General features: G+C 43.2%; 1 protein-coding gene and 1 pseudogene across 2 annotated transcripts; one reads left to right on the top strand and one right to left on the bottom strand.

Moving 5' to 3' along the window:
• The first annotated feature begins 10338 nt into the window (after positions 1–10338).
• LOC306786794 (protein NLRC3-like) lies at positions 10339–17406 on the top strand (annotated as a pseudogene). Its single transcript, XR_013773182.1, has 7 exons — positions 10339–10423; positions 10525–10641; positions 11087–11168; positions 12255–12483; positions 12759–14565; positions 14649–14818; positions 15655–17406. The product of XR_013773182.1 is annotated as a protein NLRC3-like (transcript).
• A 925-nt stretch (positions 17407–18331) lies between these two features.
• Positions 18332–19925, bottom strand: hspb9 (heat shock protein, alpha-crystallin-related, 9). The gene is made up of 2 exons (XM_079281231.1): positions 19502–19925; positions 18332–18979 (listed from the first exon to the last, which is right to left on the bottom strand). The coding sequence occupies exons 1-2, from the start codon at positions 19723–19725 to the stop codon at positions 18532–18534; spliced, it is 672 nt and encodes a 223-aa protein (XP_079137357.1). The 5' UTR covers positions 19726–19925; the 3' UTR covers positions 18332–18531.

Genomic DNA, 19925 nt, shown 5'->3' with positions numbered 1-19925 from the left:
CGAGGAAACCGACCGCAGCAGCACATGGGGGGGGGGGGGGGGGGGGGGTCTGGCGCCAGCCCAACTCGCCCTCTAACCTCGCCAGCCAATGAAAGTCTGGAAGAGGGGCCGCAGATGTTAACACCGCTCTTTAAAAAAAGACATATCCGAATAGTGGAGAGTTTAGAAGACAATATGAGGTTGTAAATATATAATCTTCATGTAAATGTTAAGAAATGCTGTGTCTGGCCGCCTTGCCTTTAAAAAAAAGGGGGTTTTCTGTACTTTTCCCAGTCCCTTGTCTATGATATGTAGCATAATATAGCCTACAACGGGGCTGTGGGCTGGGGAGGCACCGAGGGCCCCCTTTCCACAATTCGCCGTGTGGCGGAAGGCGCAGCAGGAGACAGTAAGGGGAGCGGCGGTCGCGGCTGGTCCTGCAGTTCTATTGCAGCGGCTCAGCTCACGCACACGTGAAACCGTTATAGAACAGCCGGCGGCTATGCTAGCTGGCTAGCGGCCCCGCACCTGAAACGGCATATTTTATATATATTATATATATATGATATGTGAGTTAGCCCGGCCCCTCGGGTGAATGTATCGAAGGCAGCGAGTCAGGTGTGAGGTTCCTCAGGACGAGGCGCGTCTTGAGATTTCCGCTCATTGCCGTCTTCCGGCGCTGGACACTCGAGGCCGGTCTTGGACAGGATGGCGTACTCCTCAGAGGAGCTGGGGTCCTTGAGACCATCCCTGCATCAAAGCTATCTTTGTTCATTCGGACAAGGCCTCTAATGCTTGTAGTGTTATTATTATTATTATTATTATGATTTTTATAAAAAGAATGACCGGCCTCGGTTCAGCGCGGGAACCAAAAAGCGAAGTCATCCAAAGCTTTTTGCCTTGAGCTCAGCAAAAGTAAAATCAGACCGAAGTGTGTGTGTGGGGGGTGGGGCTTCCTTGTTCTCTCTCCCATTCTGCCAAAGGCCTGTGGGCGGAGCCTCCAGACCCTGCCCATGTATGATAATGAGGGGCGGGGTCTAAACCTGGGCGCTCTCGCCAAGATTAGAACAGATTAGAGAAAGAAATGAAAAGAAAGAAACCTACCTCAGGGTAAAGTTACCTCACTATTCCTAACTTTTTTTTTTTTTGCTTGCTGGTGTTTTATATGAGATGAAAAAAGAAAGCGCTGTTTAATCCTGAATATTGTTTATTTTTTTTAAAAGAAAAGTATTTTTTTTTTTTAGGTATTGTCTTGTTGCTTTGGTTATATTTGTTCTGTTGTTTTTTTGGGCGTGTGTGAGATGATGGGTGAATGTGCTCAGGATGATGAGGAGGCTGCGTGTTTTTCTCCAAAGGAGAGATCGATAAACTGCTGGTCAACAGAGGAAATGGGTCGAGTGCCATTTTGCCTTTTTTCTTTCTTCTCGTTTTTTTGTAAGTTGAAGGAAACATGCTCTCTGTCTTCCTGAGGTGTGATTGGAGCAGCTGAAATATTGGCCAATGGGGAGCGGTGTTAACTCGAGAGGGGGGGTCCTGAGGTGCACACGGTGGCCTTTTTAAACAGATCTCACGTCCTCACAGGAGGTTACACTCTCTTCCTCTGGTTCGCGTCTTCCCGTGGCTACTGGCCGCCTGCCCCGAAAAGGACCTCCCTCTCCCGCCTTATTGTGATGACATCATCACGAAGCGCCAAACACTACGAGAGGGCTCCAAGCGATCAAGAGGTTAAGGTTTCTCACCCTCAAAGGATACGTGTGAGACGGAGCTTTAAAAGACAATTTCCTTCACCTCTCTCACCTGGTTTTGGAACTCGTCAGATCAGAGTGGTCCGCCTACAGCATGACTGTACGCGGAGGTAGAAGAGGGCATTCTAGCTACACACACACACACACCCCTAAACTAGCTCTGACTTCTCTGAATGTGAATATTTATTGCCTGTGCACTGACCGCGACACCTCAGATGCTCCCCGTTGGCTGCGTGTGTGTGTGTGTGCGTGTGCGTGCGTGAAAGCGAATGCTGGTGTACGTGTTCACTGGTTTTAGATGTGCATTTCTGTCAGGGGATGTTGGTCGGGTGAAACTTTAGAAGAAGAAAAAGCAGGACAAGAACCTATGGGGCCTCCGTCTGTGTTCCAACTGCCCGAGGACAGAGAGAACCTTTTGAAATAACTTAAAGTGGGAGCAGAAAAAAAAGGAAAAGCGAGAGTTTAAAACAACATGAACGCAGCTGTGAAATAGATTCAAACCTGTACATAAGATTTTTAGGTGATCGCGATACTTTTGTATTTTTGGAGTAAAAAAAGAAGAAATCGGAACGGGGAAAAGCCGTAGAGAGAGAAGGAAAGCTTGCGCCAAGTTGCTGAAGGACACTGCCAGATAACTCAATCTTTTCGACGTCCATCACGTCCGCTCGGCGACGTCCACCGCCAGCCTTCATCGGCTACACCCAACCGGCTCACCGTCAAAACAGGGAAAAGTCTATTCCATCGTGTCTATGCTTCCATTTTTGCCCGGAGGCGGTAAACTTTGCAGTTCGACACGGGTCGCCCTGAGTGAAGTTTCCGCCTCTTCCCACCTGAAACCATAGAGCTCTGTTCACAACCACCAAGACACGCTATTTAGGATTCATTGTTCAGCCCGCAGCCATTTTGGATCGGTTAGGATTCTTCCTTTTTTTTTTTCAACGATCTAGCAAGCTTTATTTTGGACATGACATCTGGGGGACGTACTGTTGCACTAATTGATGAAATATGTCGACAACATCACACTGTGGAAAAAACGACTGAGAACCTCCCGTGACGCCTGATGCAATTATTTTGAAAAGGTGGAGAGTGAAGGGAAGAGGAGAAGGAAGGATGGGAGCAGGGAAGGAGGGAGTGGGCTGAATTCCAGAGTCTCCTTTCCCCTCTGTCCTTCTACAAAACAAAGTGAATTATTTCTCCTTAAATTTGTTGCCCTCTGAACTCCGGGAGAAGAGTGAGATGTTTTTATTTCCTTTTTATTTAGAAACAAAAAAAAATCATTTCATTTTTCGGAGCGGGGGGGATCGTCAGGGTCCCTCGCCCTCTCTTGCGCTGGTCTCCATCGTGTTCGTTATGTCTCACTTCTGTTCAAGACCGTTCATTTCAAACTTTTTTTTAATTACATTTTTTTTAGCTTAACCACCTTTTTTTTAACTATTGAAGTTCTGACTCTTTTTTTTGGGGGGGGGGGGGGTGAACATTTTTTCTTTTATTGTTTTTCTTTTGAATTTCACAAATCTAACAAAACGGCTACTAAATACGACAAACTACTAACACTTAGCTCAGTACATGACAGTAACTGTGCCAAACACATAGGGAGGGGATCAGTTAAAAATGCAGCGTGGAGCCATTTTGAGCAAATAACCTGAAATACAGAACTCCGAGAAAAGGTCTGAAGATAACTTCCGTAGTGTTTCAGATTGCTGCATTCAAATGGCGATATCTCGTCTTAGAACTGACCTCTTCTCATCCGGTTTTTGTATGTACAGTAGAGACAATACATTTTTGGGTCACTGTGTCTCCGCTACACAACAAAAAAAAGAGAGTGAGACACACCGTGCTATGTACCGCTTCTACGGCTCACACGAATATTAAGCCTGCGTCCTGACCGGGACCGGAAATGTTAGTCTGCATCATTTCTTGGCCCAAATGTCAACCCTCTGTCCTTTCATGTTTATGCAAGTTGAGTGATATATTGATAAGTTGTATCAGCTGGAACAGAGTTTGGCAGTGTGAGGTGCCACAAACTGGGGGGGGGGGGGGAAAGTAAAGATTTGCCCCACAATAAAATTCAAGCATCAAACTTCAATTATTTTGTTGTGTATTCCAAGACTGTTAAAAGGACCATACCAGGTCATGTTTTATCCCATTTACTATAAACTGCTATGTAGTATTACTGTCGACCATTTAAAAAAATATACCTTTTTACCCGAACACCATATTTAGGATTTGTGAATCCAATAATTTTACGCTAATAAGAAGACATGTTGGAACAACACGTTTCAACATGTCCGGATTAACCCGTTAGGGGGCCCTGGGCATGAATTCGCTGTAAGGAAGCCCACCAGGCCCCCACTCTCCGTAAAAATCTGCTGTAGGTTTAGTGTACATTACGTAACATATTATCACATTGGAAGTTGCTTGATATGACAAAGTTGTTAGCAAACCGTTACCTTTATACGCATCGATTAGATACAGAGCGACATTAGCATTCATTTGGAGTCGTGTTTTGGGTTTTTTCTAAACTATTTGGCGAATAGCAGCTAAATGCCCCACCAAGTTCCCCAGCAGGCGGTGTACAGTGGGCTTTTGTAGCTGTTTCACCAAAAACGGCTGCCCTCTGTAGCTGAAAGTGACGATATGAGCTGATGAACACCAAAACCAATTGGCTAAATGACGCTAAAATGCTCTATTGAGTTTAGGGGGAATAATTCTCTGTGGGTTCCCCACATGGGTGACCCCTTCCCACACAAACATTGCTTAGCCCATGAATCTAAAATGTTACGACATGCTTTAGAAAATGGTCCGCACTAATGCAGTCAATGGGTTAAAACAACTGGCGTTGTCTTTTTAAGTTAAAGATCGGAAGCTTGGAAACGCGTAGTTGTGGGTGAAACCGTCTCACCCAGCTTCTTGTTTGTGGCAGCACTACACCGCTTTGCTTTGTAGACCTTCCAGCATGTAGCTCAACCCTGAAGGACGATAGAGGGCAGACGGACAGACGCTAAGCTGGTGATCAAGCAGTACAAACGTCTTTGTCGTGTCCATGAGACCCGGCAGAGGGACACGCCGCCGAGATGAAACAAACAAACCTCTTGACACATAACTAGAAACGCTACCTCGAAACATAAGCAAACTCAGCTGGAAGATTATTTTTTTTTATTTTCTTTTGGTTTTTTTAAAATCTTAAACAGACAAGAGCAAACTGACACGCAGACAGAAAGCACGGACAGTCTGTTAGTTTTGTTATTTTTCTTCACTCTTCGACAAATTAATTTTTTGGGTCTTTTGAAATTGTCCTTCTCCAGATTAGAGGTGGGACTGTAAAAAATAAATGACTAAATAAGAAAAAAAAAAAGACAAAAAAACACCCAATAAGGACACATTTTGGGACGGTGTGGTGTGGGCAGCCGGGGCGGAGTTGTTGTTTTGTTCTTCACGCGTGTAGAACGTTCAGTAACCTGTTTGGCAAAATCATAAGGAATTGAACGGCTTCTGTTTTAGAACGTGACTGTTGAAAGCTGATTGAGTCACCTCACTTTGAATCACAACTTCAACAACACCGTTTTTTTCTTTTGTTTCTTTTTGACCGTATTCGGACAGCTAACATTACCCACAATCCTCCTCCAGCTCCGCCCTGCTGCTCCACTCCCCCACCCCCCCCTCCCTGTGATCTCACCTCCTGAATCAAGGGGCACGACACCTGTAACCATGTAATTGTTTTGTTGATCTACCTCTTGGGAAAGAAAATTGGTAAATGGTAATTCTTTTTTTCTATTTTGAAAAATGACACAAAAATGATAAAACAAAAAAAAGTTGCTCGAAAGAAATATAGGTAAATGAATAATGGGTAGCGGCATCTCCATATACTGTAGTGGATAGTCTATTAAAGGAAAACAAAACTTTTACTTCTTCCAAAGATGATTTTGTTTTCTTTCTCCTTTCTCAGTTGTTTATCAAATGATTATGAATTCATAATCTGAAAGGGGAAAACAAAAACTTGCCACCTGTTTTTTTTCTTCTCTTTAAAAAAAAAACCCAACATAAATGAGATTATTTCTTTTCCCAATTTGCATTTTCTTTTGTTCATTTCGTTAAACTTACACTTTTTAACTTCAAAATATTTTTGGTTGATTTATGACTTTTTTCTCTCTCTTTTTTATGACAGCAGATTGTATCTCTTGTGTTTGGGTGCATTTAGTATCTTCTTTCTCTCTGTGAAAAAGCCTACATGAGTTAGAGCGCCCTGTGAGGACCTTCTCCACTGATCGATGATCTATTTTCTCATCTCATGAGTCGTTAGAAAAAGCAAAAGGACCTGTTGTTTTAGCTGACCGGGTAGCTGCAGGTGGCGGGAGGAGGCCGCGTACCATTTCTGTCCTTCTCGCGCTGCTCTGAGCTCCGCCCCTCTCGCGCCGCTCTGAGCTCCGCCCCCATGTACTTGCATATGTGCGGTTGCAACGAGACGCAGCGTGAGGCGGAGCGAGTCTTCCTGCTTCTGCCGGACAGCGACTCTGGTCTTTACAGTATATGGACTTTCACCCTCTGCCTGCCTGATTCCTTTAGTCCTCATCAACACTTGTTTTAAACTCCTTGTAAACAAAACAGCATAGATATGAATGTGTTATTAAAAGATGAGAAAACGGATCCTGTCGCCTCCTTGTGGTCTTTGTGTGTGTGTGTGCCTTTGTATAGAATTCACAATAGATCAAAAATATATAAATATAAAAATAAAGTGCTTTTAACAGATAAAGATGAAAACAAGATGGCTCTACCTCTAGATTGATCTCGAGAGTGTGGTCGGAAAATGTATGTGTGTATTGAATGTAAGCATGTCTTCATACCAATAATCGGATGTGTTTTTACTGTACGAATGGTTTATCCAATCACCTATTCTAAGTATATGCACACTTATGAATCATTGTATCCTTTAAATCACAGATATAGGAAAGTTCGCCCTTTGTAGAGACATCAGCTTGATTGTGAGCATGGAGTGAGCTCGGGATGCCGGGCCAGGTGATGAGGAAGAGGGAGCTGCAGACGACTATAGTGGAGTCTCCACTCATGACATCTTCAGAGGGGACGAGGAAATATAGCACAAAGGAAGTTTTAATGGCCGGACAAAAATGGATCATTTAGAAGACGGGAACCCGAGGTTCGTAGCCTGCTCTCATGTACAACTCATCCCAAAATGTTACCAAAGAATGCCAGTAATGTGATTTTCTCACAATCCGGGCGCTGTCCCAGTCATTTGGCTGTGATCGTGGCATAAGGCTGGTCAGCAGAGGGTGCACAGTGTCCTGGGTCATAGCAGCGGGAGGATACTCAAGGGAATAGGTCGAGGCAGGAGCAGATGTGTGTGAGTGGGTTGCTAACGGGTGTCATCAGAGGCCTCATCCTCCACGCTCACCACCAAGTCCTGCTCTTCTCCAAGCTCAATGAAGTCCATCATCAATCACTGCAGTAATCAGATCAGATCATTTGAGTCTACAAGACCTTAAAACAGATTCCTTAATTAATATGTGGGATTTGAAACTTTTCTCATTTTAATTATTTGTGCAGTTTGCCAGCAGCTATTTGGTTTTATTCGTTTAAATTAATGCAAACAGGGATCAAGTAGCTGATGGACATGTTTGAACTGTAATATAATGTGCAGAGATCAAATTAAAGAAGCATCCATTTGAAAAGAAACACAAAACCATGCTGTGTGTCATCTAACAGATATGAACATGCTATTATCTCCATTCCCACCCATGACCGCTGCATTTGGTGCTTCATGAAGTCAAGACAAAGAGTTTCGTCCCTTTCAGCATACGGCCACCACTCCATTGACTCATGACAGCTGTTCCCATTGCCACACCCAAACACAACTTCCTTCTCTCAGACCTTTTGCTGATGAAGCTCAATATGATTTTGTGGTGTTGAGGATGTGTGATGCTAGATGATCTAATCCAGCATGGTTCCGCCATTTCACACAAGAGACACTAATGGCTGAACACTTTAGAAAAGAGGAAAAGTAAAAAGAATGAATGTTAAATGGACTTTTACTGCATGATGAATCATTTTACAATTGAACACATGCTGCTGATAATACTTCTTTCTACTTTTATTTTCAAATCCAGGACATTTCCTCGTAATTGAGTACTTTTGCGTTCGGGAATATAATAAAACGTCTGTTTATGGTGTTAAGTTGGAATATTTAATTTTTCCCCTGCATGTCTTTGTGGCCAGTTTTGCTGACGTAGAGGAAATGAAACTGCAGCACTTGTTAACACTTCTTTTATTTTTCGTTAGGGAAGTTCCTGTCAGACACCAGATGAGAAGAAACTCAGAGAAACTCAGGCTGACAACGTAAGTCTCATGAGGATTTGATGCGTTCCTCTGTTTTAACTTCTTATTTCATTTAACTTTCTGGTTTTGCCAATGTTGAATTTATTTAGTTTCTTTCATCCATTTAACCTGTCATATATCATGTTTATAGTGTTGTCTCCTCTTTTTGCTTACTTTTATTTACTTTATGTATCGAACACTTTGTTGCTGTAACTGTTGGTACGCCCCATGTCTACAATGCATTACAAACATTCATATAACAATATGAATACTGTGCTTATAGCACTGTGTAATTATAGTTATAAGAACTCATGTATATGACTTATAAGGTCAAGTATCATAATATTTCATAATTGCTTGTCTCTGACTCACTTTTCAAGGATCACAGTGTGTTATGATTCTCTAGTCGTCATGCATTATGATCATTTCATAATGCATGATAATGTGGTTGTGGTTACTCTTGGGTGAAGACATGAGGTATCGGTGGACATGATGCATTACAAGCTGCTTAATAAGTCACTATAAGTGTTCGTTGTTTCATATCAATAAATCTACGAGAACGACACACAAAACATTGTAAAACTAATGATGCTGTATATCGTAAAATAAGTATCAAGTATTATGACCTTATACGTCATTAAAGTGCTTTTTAATGTTTTATGATTATTGCATTAAGAGTTATGAATATTTATGACTTATGACTATCATTACACAGAGCAATTAGTAGATAATAACACACTACAAGTATGTCTGTAATGCATTCGTGACGTGGGTGTCATTGACGGTGTTAACCAACTGTTATTTAAAAAGTATAAGAGCCTGAAAAATAAACGTCCTCTATTGGATGAAAATATGGATATGCTCACATATTTGTTGATGTTTATGGGCTCAGTTCAGTTAACAGTTATGCTCCAATTCTGTAAGTCAATGCGCACCACCTAGCAGACACTTGGTAGAACCCACAGACTGGCCAATCACCCGACGACACGCTGCTTTTAGTGTCACTCAGGTAAAATATATGAATGAACCCAACAATAAGCAGAGTGTGCACTTTTTCACTTCTCTCACAACAGATGTGTTGTAACTCTGTAATGTTGTTCATTCTGTACACATGACCTCTATTGTCATGTCTGTCCATCCTGATAGAGGATCTCTCCTCTGTTGCTCTCGCCAAGGTTCCTTCCTCTTGCTTCTCCCCGTTAGAGGGTTTCTTTTGGGGAGTTTTTCCTGTACCGATGTGAGGGTCCTGGGAAGGAGGATGCTGTATGTGTGCAGATTTACTTCTATGAGAGAGAAATTTACAGTACTTTATATTCCAAGACAGAACCGTGGGACATTTGGAACCAGTTTCCTGAAACAAAAGTAATGAAGACAGATCTCACCAAAGCAGCAGAAAGCACCATGATACATTAAAGGACCAGTGTGTAGCATTTCGGGGGGGATCTATTAGCAGACATGCAATATCATATTTCCATTAGTTTATAATCTCCTGAAACTAAGAATTGTGTTTTCGTTTGCCTCTCTGAGCCCTCCATTTCTGAGCGTGTCCTCTTTGCACCGTGTCTACCGTGTTGCACTGCCGTGCTTCGACGGTCGCCCAAAGCAGACAAAACCAGCTGGCTCTAGCGAGAGCCTTTTTTGTGCATTTTGTTCTCTGACACGCCTGTGAAACTGCAGTAATGTGAGCCGCAGAGTGCAAAACCCTGGTACCGCCAGCCGCCATCTGACTTCAGTTGCTCCTAAAGTAGAGTAATAATGGTTAAGCTTGAACATGGTTTTGCACTCACCGGCTCACGTTACTGCAGTCTTGGAAAGGGAGGGGTGAACTGAGGGGTGTTCAGTTGGTTGCAATCTGCAACCGCACCGCTAGAAGCCACCAAATCCTACGCACTGTCCCTTTAACTCAGTTGCCAATACAGTAGGTGGTTTCTGAGCTGGTAACCTAATGACCCATGTGTATAGGCCTAGTTTTGTACTGAACTGAACGGAAGAGCTCGAACTACAAGGAGACTGAACTGAACTGAAGACAGTTGTAAGCAGCACCTACATACGCTATTGCTTATTGATGTGGAGACCGTAGTGCATTTGAATGCTTATTTAAACTAGAATTACAGCCTTGCAGTTGTATGTGTCCGCCAACAAAGTCATGTTGCAGTTTACAAAATGTCATATCCTGTACGCTGCAACTCGCAATGCAGACTGTGTTTTGCATTTCACTCACAGGAAATGCCCTTCCTGTACTGAATCAGGCCAGTGTGTTGCTGTGAAAAGGGTACGCCCAATATGAATCTGTGTGAGGAGGGAGAGGAGGATGTCCCGCCTTCTAAAGTCTCTCTCTCTGTGGAAAGTGTCAGCCAGACCACAGCTAAGAGGTAAGATGAGGCTGTTATGCATTTTCAAGAGCTGAGATGTGAAAGCAGTTAAACCTCACCATAAATCAGAATAACAAGATAATCTGTGTTTTCAATTGAAGGCCAGTCCGGCCGGAGAGACCAGACTCCCCTGAGCCCAGCGGTGTGTCGATGAAGAGCGACCGCTCCATTACTGAACCCTTAGCCTTCAGAGATGGAAGTCACTCTACAGAGCAGAGGTGAAAATGTCTTCAATTAAAAAAAAACCAATGAGAACAACGCAACAATGGTGACGCTTTCTGTATTTCTATTAGAGTCCAGCAGGAGACACCAGATGTGTCTTTTAAAAGTGATCACTCATTCCAGTGATTAAGAGTAGTGACCTCATCAAAGCACATGAATAGGGTTTTTGCATTGTTTTTAGAAGGATCTTTACACATGGAGCCATGTTTCTAGCGAGCAGAAAGGAGATCTTGATGCTCTGGAAAAAGAAGAAGAGATTCGACAACATCTGACACTGACGCATGTTTAGCGCGGAGTATGCGACTGACGTAGTATGAAGTCCACACAGCACAGGCGAAACTAGATAGATAATATAGAACTGCATACAGTTCTATTCGGTAAATGATAGGAGTGTGTGTGTTGATATCTGTGGATCTTTTACAATTCATGTTTTCTCCACAGAGTCCACCAGGAGAGGTCCGAGGTTACCATCACTCACTCTGACAGTGAACACAATGAGGCAGAACTGGCCTCCATATTCATGGTGTGTACATTGTCTAACTAATAGACAAATAATCATTGTATTTTCAATTCATTACAGAGTGACTGAGTCTTATTTCACACTGGCTTAACCACTTCTCTGAAGATGCTGACTCATGGCTAATGAGTTAGATCTTTACAAATTAAGCACACTCAAATGGAAAATTACTCCAATATGCCAACATAATATTGACAAATCACAGTTAAATCCCAAATCACCCTTAAACCATTGTGTAGACTGCAAAAGGCCCAAAGAAAAATGTAAACACATCCAGCTGACTCAGAGCGACCTCAGCATTAATTCCGAGTGTTTCTGGCAGCCGGACAAATATGAGTCTCTTCCAGGCGGCAACCTCTAGGTCTGAAAAGTGAAGTCAATGCAGAAGTGCCGTAAACCAGCATTCTTTCTGATGCTCATCAGGGTTCAACTCCTCTAGACTTCCTACTCCCTCAGTAAACATGAGTTTATTATCTCAATCGCTAGGTTCAAGTCTTCTTCCGCACAGCATGATCATTGAGTAAATTATGGCCACATTTAGAATAAATAGACCAGCAGGGTATGCTTCAGGGCGGGGCTACCTTGTGATTGACAGGTTGCTACTACGGCGTTGCCTGGTCTGGGAGTTGTCTGTGTTTTGGTCTTACAACTTTAATCTTTACAAAGTGTGTGTTCAGTTTGTGAAAGTTAATTGTAACCTCAAAAAGGCCTTGTTTAGCTTTTGGTCGTACTTAGCTCCACCCTGTCCTGTGGTGACGACCAAAAGCTAAGATGGCGATGGCCAAACTCCAGGCTTCAAAACAGCAGTCCACAAACCAATGAGTGACATCTCTGTCACTACGTCCACTTCTTATATACAGTCAATGGTCCCTTCTTGCTCTGCAAACACCTGGGTTTTTAATTCGCTATATGTTCCATATGTTCACCAGTTAAAAGCCAATGGGATACAGTCAGGCAGTGGCTATGACCATAGGCTTTTCACCCAGCCTTTGAAAACTGCCTCAGAATAAGCACCTTGCTACATTGCGTGTTTGAACCTTGATGTGTCCCATTAATTCCACATGAAAGATCATATTTTACATATTATTACAGCTTCTGGAGGAGAACGTCATCACTTTTGTGAAGACTGAGTTGAAGAAGTTCCAGGAAGTTCTTCGTCCAGATTACCCAGAGTGCTTAGAGAGGCAGAAGAAGGACGAGGAGGTGGTGGATGGTGAAGAGGAAGAACAGAGGAAAAGCAGCAGAGGGGCACTTTTGAAGATCGCACTGCACTTCTTGAGGAGAATGAAGCAGGAGGAGCTGGCTGACTCTCTACACAGCAGTAAGTGTTTCTACACAGAGAATGGGAAAATGGTTGAAAATGTTGGCGATCCCACAAATTTGGTCATTGTCATTTTTTAATATTTAAATCATAAGTAATGAGCACAATCTCAATGGATAATTTGGTACATGGAAAATGTTTGAGCACAATGGTTTGCATTAAGAGTAAAGAAAACATCCCCTCTTGCTGATGCAACCACTACAGGTGAGCTGAATCCCAGAGTCAATGAAAGCTGTATTTGCCTCTAAATAACTGTATTGCTCTTTTTTGTGTAGGAACTCTGGCTGCAGAGCCCCAAAATAAACTCAAAATAAACCTGAAACAGAAGTTCCAGTGTGTGTTTGAGGGAATTGCTAAAGCAGGAAACCCCACACTCCTGAATGACATCTACACAGAGCTCTACGTCACAGAGGGAGGAAGTGGAGAGGTCGATGATGAACATGAGATCTGGCAGATTGAAACAGCAGCCAGGAAACCATCAAGGCCGGAAACTCTGATTGCATGTGAAGACATCTTCCAACCATTACCCGGCAGGGATCATCAACCAATCAGAACAGTGCTGACAAAGGGAGTGGCTGGCATTGGGAAAACAGTTCTAACACATAAGTTCACTCTGGACTGGGCTGAAGGTAAAGCCAACCACAACATTCAGTTCATGTTCCCATTCACTTTCAGAGAGCTGAATGTGCTGAAAGAGAAACAGTACAGCCTGGTGGAGCTGGTTCATCACTTCTTTACTGAAATCAAAGAAGAAGCAGGGCTCTGCAGGTTTGAAGAGTTCCTGGTTCTGTTCATCTTTGACGGTCTGGATGAGTGTCGACTTCCTCTCGACTTCCGCAACAATGAGATCCTGACTGATGTTACAGAGTCCACCTCAGTGGATGTGCTACTGACAAACCTCATCCAGGGGAAACTGCTTCCCTCTGCTCGCCTCTGGATAACCACACGACCTGCAGCAGCCAATCAGATTCCTCCAGAGTGTGTAGACATGGTGACAGAGGTGAGAGGGTTCAATGACCCACAGAAGGAGGAGTACTTCAGGAAGAGATTCAGAGATGAGGAGCAGGCCAGCAGAATCATTTCCCACATCAAAACGTCACAAAGCCTCCACATCATGTCACATCCCAATGTTCTGCTGGATCACTGCTTCAGTTCTAGAACATGTGTTGAGCGCAGATGAGAATAGGGAGTTACCCAAGACCCTAACTGAGATGTACATCCACTTTCTGGTGGTTCAGGCCAAAGTAGGACACGTCAAGTATTGTGGAGGAGCTGAGACAGATCCACTCTGGAATTCCAAGACCAGCAAGATCATCATGTCTCTGGGAAAACTGGCCTTTGAGCAGCTGCAGAAAGGCAACCTGATCTTCTATGAATCCGATTTAACAGAGTGTGGCATTGATATCCGAGCAGCCTCAGTGTACTCAGGGGTGTTCACACAGATCATTAAAGAAGAGAGAGGGTTGTACCAGGACATGGTGTTCTGTTTTGTCCATTTGAGTGTTCAGGAGTTTCTGGCTGCTCTTTATGTCTTTGTGACATTCATCAAAGCTGGTGTCAACCTGCTGTCAGAACCACAATCAAGTTCCTGCTGGCCCCAGCTGTCATGGGATAAATCAAAGGTAAATCCGCTGTACAAAAGTGCTGTAGACAAGATCACGCAGAGTCTAAATGGACATCTGGACTTGTTTCTTCGCTTCGTACTGGGGTTTTCACTGCAGACCAATCAGACCCTTTTGCAAGAACTGCTGACGCCATCAGGAGGCAGCTTCCAGAACTATCAGGAAACGGTCAAATACATCAAGAGGATGATCAGGAGGAATCCGTCTCCAGAGAGCTGCATCAACCTGTTCCACTGTCTGAACGAGCTCAATGATCATTCTCTGGTGGAGGAGATCCAACATTACTTGAGTTCAGGAAGCCTCTCCACAGACAACTCTCTCCTGCTCAGTGGTCAGCTCTGGTCTTCATCTTACTGTCATCAGAAAAAGACATGAATGTGTTTGATTTGAGGAAATACTCTGCTTCAGAAAAAGGTCTCCTGAGGCTGCTGCCAGTGGTTAAATCTTCGAGAATATCCTGGTAGGTACACTGACAAATTCTACATTGAATGCAATCTTTTTTCTTGTGATAAAAGTTCTTTTTTCTGTCCCTACTGCCCTTAGCCTGAGAGACTGTAAGCTGTCAGAGAGCTGTGAAGCTCTGGCCTGTGTTCTTGTATCCAAGTCCTCCAATCTCAGAGAGCTGGACCTGAGTAACAATGACCTGCAGGATTCAGGAGTAAAGCTGCTGTTTGTAGTCTGCAGAGTCCACTCTGCAGACTACAAACTCTACAGTCAGTAGTCTTGAATGAATTCAATACATGATTAGTAAATCTGATTTTATTTTAGACATTCATTTTTTGGAACAGATGTGGTTGACTCAGCCCAGTATCACTATGAATTAAAATCTGCCAGGGATCATATTTCTATATTCCGTCCCAGATTTTATTCATTTTTAACCTGTGGCCATGATCTTTCCCTAACCAAGTATTTATTTGCCTAACCTTCACCATGCCATAAACTTAGTTTATTTACTATAACAATAATCTTTCTCGATACATAACCACACCGTGCTTTCCATGCGTAGATGTTATAGAAAAAAAATAGTTCTTCTGCTTCAGTGTCGACCATGGTGGACGACATCGCTTGAAACCGTTCATGTGTAAGTTAACATTCCTGACGCATTCCTAAAGTCATCAGCAACTAATATAGATGTACAACAGCTGCCAAGAGTTCTATAAAGACCATGCTTACTGCCCATTATACAAATGCTATACCAAAGTTCGTGAGGTTGGAAGACATTTATGAAAGAAGTGATGAAAAAGAAAACCTCAAAAAGATAACAGAAAATGGATACGGTCAAGATTAAGGTAAATATGGATCGCCTCCATGTCTCACAGCTATTAAAAACTAAACATTATAAATAGCCACATAGAAATGTTCAATCTGGATAAGCATCAAAAACTAAACATAACTTAACTTTCCATCAGATTTGAGTGAAATTCAGATAGCATTTTTCTAGCTATCTTGCTAAGACGTTGACGTCTTCAACTAATTGAAAGGAATCATGAATGAAGCAGAACATGTCGAGCTAAAATCTGTCTGAGTTGTGTCTTATTGTCCCCATCAGATGTCTGTGAACTCACGCTGGACCCAAACACAGCGAACACCAAGCTGTCGCTGTCCGACGACAACAAAAAGGTGACAGAGGTGAAAGAGGAGCAGCCGTACCCCGATCACCCGGAGCGATTCCACCACTGGAAGCAGGTTCTGTGTCGAGATGGTTTGACCGGGTGCTGCTACTGGGAGGCGGAGTGGAGAGGATGGGTCAACATTGGAGTGGCGTACAAAGGAATCAAAAGGACAGGGGAGTGTGAAGAGGGTTGTCTTGGCGAGAACAACAAGTCCTGGGGCCTCTTCTGTTCTGCTAATGGTTACTCTGCCTGTCACGATAAGAGGACGACAGACATACGAGGTACCCACGCCTCCTTCGGCGCTGGCAGAGTAGCAGTGTATCTGGACTGGCCCGCTCCACACCTTCCACTGCACATTCGCTGAACCCCTCTATCCCGTGCTCAGGTTTCAGTTAAGGTCCTCATCTGCTTCTTCCGTGTCTCTGTGTAAGATTGAAGGGGATCAGCTCCAGTGTAGAGAAAGACCCACAGTGCTTCTGAAGCTGAACGCGAAATATCAAGAGGTCAAGGTTATTTAGATGCATTGATGTAGTAGTTACGGATGTTTGAAATCAAATATTAGTTAAATATCCTTTAAGTATAATTGGTTTCACTGTGGTTCAAGGCAGGGCCAGAGTTTTGCTTTCAAAGGTGGGGGAGGGACACAGTTATTAGTTCAGGGACAAATCCTCTTTGAAATGCAAAGTTGTCATGGACACATTTCACACAGACACTGACTGTTACTTAAGGTCATTTATGACGGCACAGTTCAGGCAATCCTATTGATCAAAGACATTTATAGGTGGTGCAGTAAAGCAAAATGTGAGGAGTAAAATACTTCATACAAAGTATGCAGAAATAAATTGTTCTTATTGCTTGTTTACTTTTGGAGGGATATCAAAAATATAATTTGAACTATGAATGGTGTTTCCTTGATTTCATGTCCATGTCATGTTCCTCTGTTCCAGTGCAGAAGTGCAGTTAGCAGCTGTCGTTGGCGAAAACTAAACTATGAAAACATGTAACTTATGAAAAACAATCTGCATTAGTTCTTACGCCTGGACTGATACATTTTTCCTACCTGTAGACAAGCAAGTGACAAATTATGCTTTGTCACTAATGAGAGACAAAACTCACTACAGCGGCCGGAATTGGTCCAAAGTGAATCCATGAGTGAACTGAATCAAATGGAGCTTGGTTCCTAGGATCCTCTGCGCTGTTTTAACTACCCGGGCCAGGTCTCTCCGGTTCTCTGCAGTGCAGCTGGTGTACCACACGGTGGCGCAGTGGCAGAGAATTGTCTCTATGGAATTGTCTCTATGGGGCTCCTGTAGAAGTTGACGAGGAGCTGAGAGGGGAGTTTGGCTTTTTTTGAGTTTCCTCAAGAAGAAGAGCCTTTGTTGGGCTTTCTTCACCAGGTGGGAGGTGTTAAGGGCCCATGTCAGATCCTTTGTGATGTGGATTCCCAGGAATTTGATTTCACTTACACTCTCCACCTCCTCACCTGTACCTCCTCTCTGTAATGCGCCTCCTCATTGTTTGATATCAGTCCTATCGTGGTGTCATCAGCGGACTTCACTATAGTGTTAGAGGAGTGGATGTTCAGCATTTGAAAGCAAACATGTCTGATCTTCTGTACTGAGAGTTTTGTGTTCATGTGTTGAAAATGTCCTCACAGTGTTAAACCTGATTTTAAGTCTGTAAACATATCACATCAACTGAATATTATTCTTTCATTTCATGTTGTAACATTCCTGCTGTGATCCAGCGTTGATTTAATAAAAGTTATTCAAATCAATAGGATGTTTTTGTGGCTTCTTTTGTCTTATTTTGTACGAATGATATGTTTGGAGAGAAAATTATTATTTTTATTTTGTATAGCCCAAAATCACAAATCAAAAATTTGCCTCAGAGGGCTTTACAATCTGTACACATGTCCCGGGACCCTCACATCGCTGCTTTGTCTTTTTCAAAATGGTATACCATTGTGTCTAATACTTTTGCCTGTGATTATTCTCTGACTGTCATATTCCCTTTTATGACTTTTTTTATCCTACCATACTATGATTTTTTTTTAACAATTTCTTTGATTATTTTCATGATTATTTATGGGTTTTATGTCATACTATATACCTTATACTACTACCGTATCTTGAAATGCAGATACATTTGGATTTATCGACCTAGGTTTTTAGATGCCTGTCTTGAAGATTTACGCAATGCAATGAAGGTTGATGGAATTTAGTTTGCTCACAACATTAAAAATGTTATAATAAAATAGAAGTCAGCACATGGTATTCAAAAAAACTCTGTTGCGTTTATAGTGGATAATTCACACAGAATACTGTAAACAGTTTTCAGAAGGACGATTTCTAACTATATCCAAAATAAAACTTAACAGCATGTTTTGTACCAATCCAGAAACACGGACACAGATGCTGCTGTTTTTCGTGTGTTGAGCATCACAAACTCATTCCTCCACTGCCCTCCAGATTCCCTTCACTGGGGATACCAGCATAAAACTATCCGCATGGCTAGATACCACTAGAGATAAGTACATAATGAGCTTAAGATCAGCTTTTCCTCTGCTGGCATCTCCCCCTCTTTCACACCACTGTACTAATAAAATATCAGTTTTTGAAAATCAACACTTTATTTTATTTCAACAGTTTATACAAATTGTAAATAATTATAAAATACATATTCTCTTCAATTTGTAATGGTAAACTTAACTCATTATAGACAGTCTTGTAGTGGAAGTGTGTATGTGAGTGTGCATAACATTTAGGTTTTTTTTAAGTTTGTCATGAGTGCATTAGTCTCTCTGTTCCTCTTCAGTCCATTTCCTCCTTGTCCTCGGAAATGGGAAATTCCAGCGATGTCCTGAACCGAACGGGAACCTCTTGGTCCTCACTGATTGGCTGCTTGGCAACGGGGGCGTGGATACGCAGCTGCCCATCATCCATCAGGGAACAGGAGAGACGCGACAGATCCAGGTGAGGGGGAAGGTCGATCTTCTGGACAAATCCCGTCTGAGACGAGGCCGAGGAGCAGAAGGAGGCTCTGGAGGAAGAAGAGGCGCAGGACTCGCTCTCTTCTGCTCCGGCCTGCTTCATGGCCACCACCGCCAGGCTACGCCCCTCCAGTTTGACAGTGATGTCATTGGGGGCGTAACCGCGAGCGTCTAGGGTCACCAGGAGGTCATTGTTGTTTGCTGTGGCCAGCTGGGCTTCCTTGTGCAGCTCCGTGCTGGGAGTCTCCCTCTCTTTAGCATCACTCAACCTGTAAAATAAGCAGAATCTAGATCAGAATCAGCTGCATGACTCCACTAGTGTCTGGGGCGTTTTCAAACCTGCGTTGTTTAGCCCGGTTGAATCAGACTGGTTCGACAGTACGTTTTGTTTGCAGACCAAAACAACCACATCAAGACCTTCTAGTGTTCCTGGACCGGTCATTAATTCATTCTAGAGCGATTCGTTTGTGGTGGGAATGTGATCCGACCTCGATCTGACCCGACTACAAGGCAAACTGTGCAAGTTTGAGCCAAAAGGCTCCTGTTGCCAGGTGTGCTTTGCATACTGTGAATGCAGAAGCCTGAATTCAACAGCTGCTGGAAGCTGGCCGAAGAGGGAATCGGGGCTTTTTGTGACTGATTCACTTGAATAAATAAACCCTGGAGAAAACGCATCATCTTCCCCAACTCATCCACTGATTACGACTTGAACCAAGCATAGGTTTGAAAACGCCCTTTAACAAAGCCAAACAGGTGGAACCACCACTGAGAAACACATTCATTGTACATACCTCATCAAAGTGGAGGAAATAAGGGGAAACTGGCTAAATTTGAGCTGGTAGGGCCGATCGCGAATTCCCCCCAGAAGGCTGTCGGCCACTTTGGTTCTCTGGTTGAAGAAGTCTTGCTGCAGCGATGAGAGGGCCTTGTGACGCAGCGGCCACAGCAGCTGCTCCTGGCTGAAGAAAGGGTCCTCGGCGAACAAGCCGGTCAAGGCTGCATGCTGGGACATCATGTCAGCGATAGTTATAGACAGAAGCTCGACTTGCTACCTGCAAAGTGTCAGTTATCTGGTCAGATTCCCTCTCTCAGACTTGATGTCTTTAGTCTCCGGTGAAGTGTGAGAACTGAGAGCTTCCAAAGTTTCTTCTCCTTGTTAGTCTTCTATCGGGTAGTTTGGAACATTGCACAGGACTCCCCTCCTTTATAAACCCC

This window comes from Melanostigma gelatinosum, assembly GCF_949748355.1.
Source record: "Melanostigma gelatinosum genome assembly, chromosome: 13".
Taxonomy (NCBI): Eukaryota; Metazoa; Chordata; class Actinopteri; order Perciformes; family Zoarcidae; genus Melanostigma; species Melanostigma gelatinosum.
The sequence above is the reverse complement of the archived record's forward strand: the minus strand, read 5'-3'. Positions and strand labels throughout refer to the sequence as shown.

Excerpts from the sequence above, each read along its gene's own strand:
- hspb9 (XM_079281231.1), bottom strand. The coding sequence starts at position 19,725 with ATGATGTCCCAGCATGCAGCCTTGACCGGCTTGTTCGCCGAGGACCCT. Across the intron at positions 18,980-19,501 it reads ATTTCCTCCACTTTGATGAG|GTTGAGTGATGCTAAAGAGA; the intron begins GTATGTACAATG and ends CTTATTTTACAG.